The 13,191-nt window shown below is 38.1% G+C and overlaps 1 protein-coding gene across 36 annotated transcripts in view; it reads right to left on the reverse strand.

Annotated features, from left to right (window-relative positions):
- Positions 1 to 13,191, reverse strand: part of TRDN (triadin) — a 293,769-nt gene that overhangs the window by 99,093 nt on the left and 181,485 nt on the right. For all 36 annotated transcript variants that reach the window (XM_065588488.1, XM_065588476.1, XM_065588499.1 and 33 more), the window contains 3 exons: positions 7,273 to 7,305; positions 7,126 to 7,173; positions 5,988 to 6,014 (listed from right to left, as the gene is read on the reverse strand). In XM_065588488.1, the coding sequence (XP_065444560.1) occupies positions 5,988 to 6,014; positions 7,126 to 7,173; positions 7,273 to 7,305 (108 nt within the window). The remainder of the gene's footprint in view (positions 1 to 5,987; positions 6,015 to 7,125; positions 7,174 to 7,272; positions 7,306 to 13,191) is intronic.

Here is a 13,191-nt window from a genome sequence, read left to right on the forward strand (position 1 = left end):
ACCATTATCAGCCCCCCTCTCCTTCCCCAGTCTTATGATCTCAAAACAAAACGTGCCCAGTTCCTCATTGGTGAAGTTTTCTAAACCTTTTATAATATGTGTTGCTCTCCTCTGGACTCTCCAATTTGTCCACATCTTTTCTAAAGTATGGTGCCCAGAACTGAATTCAGTACTCCAGCTGAGGCCTCACCAGTGCTGAGTAGAGTGGGACAATTACCTCCCGTGTCTTACATAGGACACTCCTGTTAATATACCTCAAAATGATATTAGCCTTTTTTGCAACCGAATCACATTGTTGTCTTATATTCAATTTGTGATCCATTCTAACCCCCAGACTGTTTTCAGCAGTACTACCACCAATATTCCCTATTTTTTAGTTACGCATTTGGTTTTTCTTCCTCCTAAGTACAGTACTTTGCACTTGTCTTTATTGTATTCCATCTTGTTGATTTCAGACCAATTCTCTGATTTGTCAAGGGCATTTTGAATCCTAATTCGGTCCTCTCCTCACAGATTGGTCTCATCTCCAAATTTGATGAGCATACTCTTCATCCCATTATCAAAGTCATTAATGAAAATATTGACTAGTACTGGTCCCAGGACTGACTTTAGTGTGACCCCTCTGGATACACCCTCCCAGTCTGAGAGCAAACCATCAATAACTACTCTTTGAGTTGTGCACCTACCTCACAGTAATTTCATCTGGACTACATTTCCCTAGTTTGCATATGAGAATGTTATGTGGGCCTGTGTCAAAAGCCTTACTAAAAATCAAGATATATCATCCCTACTGCCTCCCTGATATCCTCTAGGCCAGTAACCCTGTCAAAGAAGGAAATTAGGTCAAGGTTTGGCATGATTTGTGCATGACAAATCCATGCTGACTATTCCTTATACCCTATTATCCTCCAGGTACTTACAAACCAATTATTTATTAATTTGTTTCAGTATCCTTCCATGTATCAAAGTTAGGTAGACTGGTCTCCCTCTGATAACTCATCAGAAAGATACTAAAATAGTAAAGACTAAACATGCCCAGGTTTTTTAACCTTTCTTCATAGGTCAAGTTTTCTATTCCTTTTATCATTTGTGTTGCTCCCATCTTAGAAAAGAGACAACTAAGGGGCAATATGATAGAAGGCTATAAAATCATGAATGATATGATAAAAGGGAATAAGGAAGTGTTATTTACCCCTTCACATAATACAAGAACTATGAGTCACTCAATGAAGTTAATAGGCAGCAGGTTTACTACAACCATAAGGAAGAAGTTCTTCACACAACACACAGTTAACCTGTGGATCTCATTGCTGGGTGATGTTGTGAAGGCCAAAAATGTAAGTGGTTCAACAAAGAATTAGATAAGTTCATGAAGGATAGGTCCATCAATGGCTACTTGCCAAAATGGTCGGGGACACAACCCCAGCTCCGTAAGTCACAAAACCTCTGACTTCCAGAAGCTGGGACTGGACGACAGGGAATGGATCACTCGATAATTCTCCTGGTCTATTAATTCCATCCCAAGCATTTGGCTCCAGCCACATGCTGAACAGGATACTGGGCTAGATTAACATTGGTTTGACCCAGTATGGCTGTTCTTAATGTCCTGACCTGGAGAGAGTCCAGAGGAACTGGAGAAGAAAGTTAAAACAAAAACTCCACTTGTAATCACACCATGATTGTTCCCCTCACTGAACATGCTTCAGAATGTTAAGGCTTCGGAAGCAGTTACTGAGTTTGGTAGCCAAACTGCATCCTGACAGAAGCTAAGCCTGAACTGTTTTCACAATGGGAAGATGCTAAGTAAGCAGATGAAGAGCAGCAATTGACAAATAAATAGATATAAAAGACAAGGGCCATATTTAGTCCTAGTTTAAGGTGTAACTACTTCAGCCTACAATACAAAGATTTGGTCCATACAGTACAAAAGAATTCCACTTTTGAGTCTTGCTGAGCAGTGTAGGAAACAGTAGCAATATTTTAATCATTACAGTCTTTTCATTATGAAACAAACCATGTGGGAGTTTCAAAATTAGGATTAAATTCATACTAGGTGTTAATAAGTGAAACTCCACTGAAATGTATAGTTATCCCAGGGTGGATTTTTGCTAATTTAATCTAATATATATTGTTTACTGACTACAACAAAGAAAATGTAAAAGGGAACTTTTCTAACTTCTCTATGTGTCTTGTAAGAAATTAGAAGGTTCATTTGTGTCTTATCAACTGGGTGGGTTCTTGCTCTGTATAGATAACAGGGCAAAACAAGTAAAACTGAATAGGGAGGATAGAAATTTACTAACAGAATTAGCCAACCAGCAATTCCAAGGCCAGAAGACGTGGATAAGTATGAACATAAGAATGGCTCTACTGGGTCAGACCAAAGGTCCATCCAGCCCAGCATCCCGTCTTCCAACAATGGCCAGTGCCAGGTGCCCCAGAGGGAATTAAGAGAACAGATAATCAGCAAGTGATCCATCCCCTGTTGCTCATTCCCAGCTTCTGGCAAAGAGAGGCTAGGGACACCATTCCTGCCCATCCTGGCTAATAGCCATTGATGGACCCATCCTCCATGAATTTATCTAGTTCTTTTTTGAACCCTGTTACGGTTTTGGCCTTCACAACATCCTCTGGCAAGGAGTTCCACAGATTGACTGTGCGTTGTGTGAAGAAATACTTCCTTTTATTTGTCTTAAACCTGCTGCCTATTAATTTCATTTGGTGACCCCTAGTTCTTGTGTTATGAGAAGTAGTAAATAACACTTCCTTATCTACTTTTTCTACACCAGTCATGATTTTATAGACCTCAATCATATCTCCCCTTAGCCATCTCTTTTCCAAGTTGAAAAGTCCCAGTTTTATTAATCTCTCCTCATAGGGAAGCCTTTCCATACCCCTAATCATTTTTGTTGCCCTTTTCTGAACCTTTTCCAATTACAATATATCTTTTTTGAGATGGGCGACCACATCTGCACACAGTATTCAAGATGTGGGTGTACCCTGGATTTACATAGCAGCAACATGATATTTTCTGTCCTATTATTTATCCCTTTCTTAATTATTCCCAGCATTCTGTTCACTTTTTTGACTGCACATTGAGAGGATGTTTTCAGAGAGCTATCCACAATGACTCCAAGATCTCTTTTTTGAGTGGTACCAACTACTTTAGACCACATCATTTTATATGTATAGTTGGGATTATGCTTTCCAATGTGCATTACTTCGCATTTATCAACATTAAATAACATCTGCCATTTTGGTGCCCAGTTTTGGGAGATCCTTTTGTAGCTCTTCACAGTCTGCCTGGGTCTTAACTATCTTTCATAATTTTATATCATCTGCAAATTTTGCCACTTCACTGTTTACCCCTTTTTCCAGATCATTTATGAATATGTTGAATAGGACTGGTCCCAGAACAGACCCCTGGGGGACACCACTGTTTACCTCTCTCCATTCTGAAAACTGACCATTTATTCCTACCCTTTGTTTCCTATCTTTTAACCAGTTACCAATCCATGAGACCACCTTCCCTCTTATCCCGTGGCAGCTTACTTTACTTCAGAGCCTTTGGTGAAGGACCTTTTTTGGTGTGACAATTGTTGTAAGAAATAATGGAATACATGAAAGCAATGAAAATACAGCTGGATTGAATAAGAAGGAGGATAGTAATGGCTAAAAAAATAGTTAAGGAGGTATGAATTAGAGTTTTAACATGATATGTAAAAATGTATCAGTTAAGAGGATTTCGGATTAGTGTATATGAAAATATGCTTAGAATAGAAGTTTATAGATGAGATAGTTTTAATAACCTTCACCTTTGTAATGTTTTGAAACAAGGTATAGAGGATGTGTTTAATAAAGGGGGGTGGAGCAAGGTAGCATTTACACCAGCTCGGACCATCCTGGATCTGCTGATGACAAAAACAGCCTACCTGCACCTCGGACTCGGTAACTGATGATTATGCTATCCTCATATTTGCTTTACTTAAGATTTATGCTTGATCAAGATGGTAATATATTGTCCTAAAATGTTCCTACTAAAGCTTTAAATTAGTTAAGCTTAATAATTGGTATGGACTGCATTTTTTCACCCAACAATGTAGATGCACATCTCAAGCTAGATATTAATTTTTCAGACCTACTTAAAAGTGCAATGGCTGGAATCAAACTATTGTATGAGTCTCACTAAATTGTTTGATTGCTGGATTTCTCTTTTCATAGCAGAAATGACACAAATATTGGTGACCGACATAATACAAAAAAATCAGGCAATAATATTCTCTACACCGAGCCATGAGTCTGCTGTAGAAAGTGTCTTCCGCTACAATTTATAGATGCATAGATTTTTAAAGCCAGAAATGATGACTGTGATCATCTAGTTTCAGTGACACTCATACATTAGACCTCCTCTCCAAAGTCAATGTTAAAAGCAGTTTTCGTGAACAGACCAACGGTTATTATCTATATTTGCAGCACAGAGTTCACTGGAGGATTTTGTACCCAAACTTGGAGCACTCTTCAGAACAGGAAAATACTGCACCAAGAGCTCTGCTATTTCAAAGGCTGTGCTCTTTCTGGATGCCAACTGATCAGCTTTCCATATAAACCAAATTAAGAAACCAGTAAGAAAAGGAAAGACATATGCAGGGGTCTGAACTCGATGACCTCTTGAAGTCCCTTCCAGTCCTAGGATTCTAAATTTCTATATGATATGATTCTATGAGCTGTGATTACAGCACTTCATAAAGAGTCCAAGAGAACATTTTCTGAAAGTTGTCAGAAGAAAACCTCATGTCCAATCCTAAAAGGTGCAGATGCTGCACTCTTTCAACTCCCATTGACGCTGATGGGTGCTAAAGACGTTCAGAACCTGGCAGGGCTGGGCCCAAAGATTTTGGCATGATTCACATAAAAATGACCTCCCAAAGATGACATATAGTATAGCATCACAGGAGCAATAATCATGTATAAAAAAGGATTTGCTCAACAGCTCCAATCAAGGAGGAAAACAGCTTTTTCGATTGCACGTAGTTACAAAATGACATTTATTTCTCACTTCAACTTTCTAGTAGCAAATGCAAAGGCTTTATTTAACATACTTGTTTTCATTAGGTTCTCTAGTTTGGCTGTTGGAGGCATAAAGAGAGTAACGTCTAAATTAGTCTAGTTTCTGTTTTGTTTAACTGCAAAATGATCGTAGCATTATGAATTTACCCTTTGAACCAGAAACCTTAAATATGCCTGATACAGAGAATTCAGTCAGCTTTGATTTTCTTTACATTCCTGACAGAGGGTCTGATTCTGCAACACGTCCTCACAGTGGAGAGCACTCAAGTGGAGGAGCAAAGCCACAGAGAAAGCTCCAGTGGATCTAAGCCTTTTTACCCATCTACCTACAGTATTTATGCAGAGTTAATAGTAATAATAATTGGAAGACAAAGCTGCTAAATAGGATGCCCTCTTTCTCGCTCTGTACAAAACCTTGTCCCGCTCTGTAAAGAAAACAACCATATAATCAATAGGTCTTAAAAAAACTGGGCAGGAAAATTAGAGACGTGTTTCCCTTTTCCCAATATCCTAGGTCTATGTAAGGAGTTGGGTGGAGCCACTTCCTGCCCTCCTTAAGATCCTTGGTCCAGATCCACAAAGGGACTTAGGCATTGGGCTTTAGGCACTTAAGTCCCTTTGTGGATCTAGCCCTTTATGGATTTAGGCTGGGTAGGCAATAGCTCCTGAATCTGAAAGACTGAGGAATCTGCCACCAGGAACTCTATGGAGTCTTCGGGGAAAAGACAACTGGCTCTCGGAGCAGCTTGTTAGGTGGAGAAAGTAGAGACATTGCTATTCTTTCCAAAAAAATCCATATGGCTCTAATCAAGTCAAATCTTTATATATCTCTAATGACAGTGATGCAGTATGTTTGTATTAATAACAATATAAATATACATTTTTTCATTTTTATTTTAAAAACACATGCAGTTACTTACCTTTTACCTTATGACTTTCCACAGATACTGTAAAATAAATGAATATATTCTAAGAAACAAACTTTACAATGTGTACAAACAACATTTGTCCCTTGCTAAGATATTCTCGTTGTACATGGTTAAAATCTACAGAAAGCCAGGCTAGCCAGTAAGGTATATATGGAGTTTGAAAAGTTCCATTTATTTCAGCAAGCATGTACAGTACGCATGGAAAACTGGCTTACTCTAATTGGTGGTTGGTAGCATTTGTCTCAGTTCAGCTGAAAAATTTATGTGCAGCAGATGAAAAATAGCATTCCAATACTGACAAACACAATGAAGTCTAGACACAAAAGTAGTATTGAAAATATCACGTATTCAGTCTAATTTACGTACCAGTGTTTGATATTTAATTATTGGATGATATTTCTTTCTAAAGCATCATTGATCAAAAATCATAATTCTCAATTCCTTCATATTTATTGACTACTGGGATGGGTTTACATGCCGCATGCTATGGTAGGGAGAAGGTAATATTTCCCTAAGTAGGCTAGCTAGCACAGGTGTTTGTGCTAATTGGAAAGATTGCCAGGAAACCTCATCTAGAGACACTGGATTCATCTAGAAAATGGGCCATCAAGCAAGTCTATAAGAAGAGTTAAGGCAGTGTTTTGGCGGATCTGAGAAATGGATCTAGCCTGAAATCAGAGGAGAGTCTGGCTGCAAGAAGCCTTTTTGTCTTCTCTATTTAAATGAAGTCTGGTTGGAGGAAATAATTTGGTTTGGATGTTTGAAGGAAGGGGGGAAAAAACCCTGATACACTGTATCTTCTTCTTCCAGTCTCAATGTATTTGAATCCCAGAGCCAGACTTCCTTCCTCCCTTGGAGAAAAAAAAGTGAGGAAGCTGAAATCAAAATCTAACATTCAAAAGAATAATGGTGTCCTTCTTAGCGTCACGTAGTTGGCTCTCAAGTACAACAGAATGGCTAGGGTATCATGCGCCATAGCCATTCTAATAAATTTGAGTAAATTGGCAAATTTGTTCTCTTCTAGTACAGTGCAGTTCCCATCCTTTCCCCTAATGGTGACTTGAATTAAATTAGGTTTAAGTTTAAATTAAGGAAATGAGACTCTAAAATAGACTTTTACAGGTTTTACCGGGTACTTTTAGAGCTACTGCAGGTATTTCCTTCTTCAGTGGTTTGGCTGGAACAAATAAGAAAAGGTGATTACAATGTGGGAGTTGTCACTAAAACATTCAGTAGCTCAGATGAAAAATAAAACTAAAAAATGTTAGCTATTTACCAGTTTCCACCAGCTTTTCCTTCTTGGGTGATTCTGAAAATTAAAAAAGAAACATATTTTGGCTCTACTTTTGGTAATGCTGTTAAGTACACTCCTCCTAAAACGTACTTTTCGTGTCGTGATCAGACACTGCTGAGCTAATGGAGTTAGATTAAATGCTAATACCGGATAGCTAAAAGATAATTCCACAGTCATGTTGTTAGGTGATGAAAGGAAATGTTAATAGCAATTAAACAGCAAACATGTTTAGACTTACTCTGGATCATCTGACAATCTAAGACCATGGTTCCCAACCTTTTCCACACTAAGATTCTCCCAGAACACCACTCCCACAACCTCCTCCTCAGAACCACTTATAGCCACTCTGCAAAGATTCAAGGCAGTGGGGCATAGCCAACCAGGGAGAGGGGAAAGAGATGGAAATGTCTAATTGAAATGGTAAATTCCTTATTATCTTTGGCTAAAATTCATAATAAATAAGAAAAGGGATGAGTTAATGCTGATTGCAAATAAAGTAAATATTTCACAAGACAAGCAAACCAAACTCTTTCTTTCTTTCTTTCTTTCTTTCTTTCTTTCTTTCTTTCTTTCTTTCTTTCTTTCTTTCTTTCTTTCTTTCTTTCTTTTGGAAAGGGGGCTGGAGGGGACGAAGGAAAAAGGAAGAATGGAGACTGGAAGACAGTTACTTTGCCTGATTTAACCAATCATCTCAATAACATCTGCAACATTGCAGCACGTTCATGTTTTATATAGCATAAGTGCTCCTCCAGAGTTCATTTAGATATATATAAACACATTTTGTAAACCTTTTTTTTCCCGCTTATGCTTGCTTCTCTGAAACTGAAGGATATCTAATAATGGTTTCTTTGACTCCAGGGGCATCTGACTGCTTCCTGTTTTTCCACAGTCTCCCAACCCTTAGACAAAGGAAGCAGGGGTAGAACTTGTGTGACACTACCAACTTTCACTTTAAGCACTTTTGTACAACCTAAAATTTAATTTTCATTAATCAAATTCAACAAGGTTCTTCCAGAAACACATGAAATCCAATTTACAAATATCTGCAACTTTCCACAGGGAAGTTTTTATTCAATAATTAACAGAATTAGTTAGGAAGTTTGGATCAGAATCTGAATGTATGGCTGACTTACATCTACTCTGCTATCATAATGGGGTACACCAAAACCTTAGATCCCAACAACCACAATCTTTGAGAAAATTCAGATCTGGATCTTGCCTTTATGGCTCAGGCCACTTCTACTAATTTAGAAGAATTATCTTCTATTAATTAATGGTCAATCTGACACAACAGAGGATTTTGTCCTATTGTACAATATACATGTTAGACACTTGCCATAGCCTTTGTAAGACTTTTAACAGTAAGAATTGTGCACGTATTCATAAGAATTTATTAATTTATTAGCCAGGCCAAAAATATCTTTATCCAGGGCACAGCCTGTGCCTGAGAACAAATAAATATTCTATCATATGTGCAATTGAGATTTTTTTCAAGTCTGAAATTTCACCATATGCTACACACTCTGAAGTTTTCACAAAAACATTTTTTGCCTTTGTGAAAACTAGTAAAATATTTATTAATTGTTCATGAAACCACCTAAATGCAATTTTTGTTTTGCTGATAGTGATGCTGATTGTGATGCGATCACTGAGGAGATGGGAGACGGAAGAGAATCTCTGAGGTTATTTTTTATGCCACTCCATTTCTTAATCTGCAAGTGGTGCTGAAAAGCATTGAAGCTGGCATCTTCCTGCAGTGTACCTTAGATCTTCCCCCGCAGCAAGGTAATTCTCAAACCGTGCCCTTCTCTCACCTGCTATCTTTGGAACAGTCACATGTTTCCATTTTGATTCTCTGTCTCTCTCTCATGACATATAGGACTTTCAATTAATTCAGATGAAGTATTCTAATCTTAAAGCAGTAGTGTGAGTAAGTGAAATTCATGTGAAACCAGTGAGAAAGTTGAACTTCCATTAAATTGCCTATCGTTTCCACTGTGTTCACTGTTCTATAATATAAACTATAGTATAATCAATGTCATTAGGTTATATTCATTACAGTTAAGGGAAATAGATTTCTGTACTAGAATCCTCAATTTCTGATACAAGGATTTTAATAAATCCTATTTTACATTCACTAAAACACAGAACTGCCAAATCCTGTGCAGTATGTCGAACACTGCAAATCCTTAGGTTGGGAAGCTAATAGTGTTGCATCTGTTTGTTTGTTTGCCTGCAATCTTCCTATTGGCTTGTTCAAGTTATAGAGAGGTTCATTACAAGAATTTGTTACCCCATATTTCTTCAATTTCTAAAGATCATGAATATAGGATGCTGATTCCTTTGTTTTCTGAAATAAGAAACTCAGGGTGGGAAAAAATCTCCTCCCCTACTAAGGTTTTGGCACCGACTTTATGGCTTCCTGTTTGTAAATGAAAGCTGACTTTCATTCGTAGCAGTTTCACTTCAGAACGATCACTGAAAAGAGATGGAGAAGGAAGAATGGGTTTTGGCATATCCTAAGACTGGAAACACATGCCTATGATTGGCAATCTCCAGGATTCATTAACCTGAAGAGATTTCCTGCCATGCCTGAAATAATTGTGGCACAGATTCTTCAGAGGAATACAGATGCCAACAAAACTGTTTCAAGGTCCTTTGGCAAGCTTACAAAACTCCTGCTTTGCCTGGCCTGCAGGAAATGATGGCCCCACATCTGTTCTGGTCTACATGATAGAATCATAGAATCATAAAATATTAGGGCTGGAAGAGCCCTCAGGAGGTCATCTAGTCCAAACCCCTGCTCAAAGCTGCTGCCCTGCTCATCACTGTAAGGTTTATCAGGATGACTGGATTTGAATCCCTCAATGAAATGGAACCGACCCCCCCATCCCGCACTGCCCCAAGAAAAAAGCTAATACTGACCCGTCTGATATCAAAAGCACGAATGCTTCTGCCAAAAAAAAAAAAAAAAAAAAAAAAGGGACGGCTTAAACCTAGAGAAGAAGTGGTGATCTGGGCACCTTCAACTTCTCTGAGGTCTCATCAGTTCTTGAGTGGACAAGGTCAGTTACCTCAAATGGCAGGCCAAGTACCTATGCCTTCTGATTCTTCCCATATAGCTCTATGTCAACTCTAAGACAGAATTTCATAAGGAAAAGTGTCCATTTGCCAAAGACTGGGATGCTGCAAAATCCATGTCATAACAGGCACTTGAGGAGCATTTTGCAACCCCTTCATTTTCTTTTTAGGAGGAGCTGCAGAGGGATCTGTGGTGTATTTCCAGCCCTTTGAGGCCCTGACTTAGAACTTTTCAGATGCAATCATTTCTACTGCTGCCTTGATGGGCTTGGGGACAATTTATTGGATTTAGAAAAATCTTCCAGCGCTGTAGCCACCTGTTTTGAACCCACAATGTCTTCTGGAAGACAGCTTTGCTTAGGTCCATGTGGCTTATAAAACCTTTCATATAGGATTTATTACAAGGAAGGCTTAGATTCTACAGAATCTTTCAGGTCATGGTGTAAACGCTGCACAAGCAGCACACCTCTTTGACATGTGAGTAGTGACCTTTACCTCAGGAACTTTAAACACTGGTCTGAAAAAGAGATTTCTGTGGGACGAGGAAGTCCCTCTTAAACCCTGGTTTCTGCACATCATCTGCCATGTGAAAACACGATGAGCAGATTAACTATCAATTCTACAGGAAAAAATTAATCATAAAAAGTAATGATTAAAGCTGCTTCAGAAAAAAATACCTTTGAAAATTAACAAATGTAACAAGAAACCTAGCATTAAACCCTCACAGAGGAGGGCTTACCACTCAGGCCAGCAGAAAGAGAAGGAATGAGAAACAGTAAGGGTTAGAGACTGTTATTAGAGCTGGATGGGAAATCATTTTCCTGTTCCATGAGAATTTCAAGATATTAATTTTTTTCTCCAATCTGATTCAAGCTGAAAAGTCAAAATCTCAAAAATTTGAGAACCAATCATCCAATTTTTATTTTCAGATTTTGATGATTTCAAAACATTATGTTTCAATTTCAACTTTTAATTAAAAAATAGAGTTACTGAATCATAGAAAAGTTGGGCTGGAAGAGACCTCAATAGGTCATCTAGTCTATCCCTCTGCATAGAGGCAGGACTATCCTTGATAGAGGTTTGTCTAATCTGTTCTTAAAAACAATTATGATGATTCCACAGCCTGCCTAGGTAACCTGTTCCCGTGCTTAATGGTCATCAAAACTCACCCTCTCTCATGAACAGGTTTGGTTACAATGAATCTGCATTTTCTATGAAAAAAGGTTTTGTTGGAAAATTCATGATCAGTTCTAGTTTTTTAATACTTTGGTTCATTGGCTGCAGACCACTAGATTCAAAGGGCATGTACATGATCTCCTAATGGTTAAATACACAGAGAGGGTTCTGTAGCTGCATAGCAGGGCACACAACTCCTACAGAATTTCTCAGCAAGGGCAAAGACATGAAGGACACTATCAAACCAACAAAAAGCATCAGGAGAAGTGTGCAGCTCTGACAGTCAAAAAAATGCTGGAAGCATTCTAGTATGGGCAACAAAATACAGCATGTCAGCAGCAGCTATTTCTGAATATTTAAAGCTCTCAACTTGGGCATTCAAAAATTATGTAAGAGCAAAATGCTGTGCGTTATTTGTGGGCACCTTGAAAGAGAAGATGATAGATTTTGCACAGTATATTGCAAAGAACTTGTTTGGTACATATGTCATTGGGCTCAACTTTAAAACCAAAAGTTAAACTCTTAATATATAAAAGTAAGGGATTTGACATTAAAAGAGCACTGAAGTATGATGAACTGATGAAAGTAAAGTTTAAATAATGTCACAAAGCAAGGGAAACACACACACACACAAAATGAGATTTGCTACAAACTGGCTCAAAAAATCTATCAGCTACTAGAAATCATAATAAATTCAACATGTGCATTCTGTAATTTCTTATAGAAAAATCTACTGCATCCCCACCACTTTTGACCCCGTTTCCGCTCCTGCTCACATTTAAGTCAAATGAAATTTTGCTAGTGATCTTAACAGTGCAGGATTGGACCCATTTATTCCTCTGCAAACTCCTTATTCAAGCTCAGCACAGGTAGCATTAACAGCAGATGCACTGCCTGAGACGTCAGTCACACAGTAGGTATGCCTTATGGCCCCGATTCAGCAAAATACTTAACACATCCTTAAATGCTTTGCCGAAGAGTGATGCACTTAAACATGTTCCTAAGTGTTTTGCTGAACTGGCCCCCAAAACATTACAAATCAACAATTAATTGTGAATATTTGCAGTGCTTTTATAGTTTGTCAGCTACTAGGCAAGCCCCTTAAAAAGCCTCTCACATAAAAAGCAGTCATTTAAATCAAACTCTCAATTAACTATCATTTAGCTTAGATATAGTTCTCTCATCACTGTGGCTAGCAAAGATAAAAGCACGACTTCTCTGTTTAACAGTTAGCATGCTCCCCCTGCCTTGTTCTTGAAGGAATGTCATAATCCAGTATTAGTAATACAACAATACTTCCAATGTATTGAATAGTTATGTGAAATGCTAGACTAAGACAGGCATGCAAGAATCAGTGGTATTTATAAAGGGGTAAAAAGAAGAACAGGAGTACTTGTGGCACCTTAGAGACTAACAAATTTATTAGAGCATAAGCTTTCGTGGACTACAGCCCACTTCTTCGGATGCATAAAGGGGTAAGATTCTATAGTATAGATATCTTCACAATCAGAAATAGCGCAATAGGAATTATTGAAAATTAATTTTAAAAATGAATTTTGTTGAAATATATTTTAAAGTATGGGTGAATGTGGTGGTACCTTGCTTCAGAATAAGCCATAACATGCTAAGTGGATGAGTGTTTCA

This window comes from Chrysemys picta, chromosome 3, assembly GCF_011386835.1.
Source record: "Chrysemys picta bellii isolate R12L10 chromosome 3, ASM1138683v2, whole genome shotgun sequence".
Classification (NCBI taxonomy): Eukaryota; Metazoa; Chordata; order Testudines; family Emydidae; genus Chrysemys; species Chrysemys picta.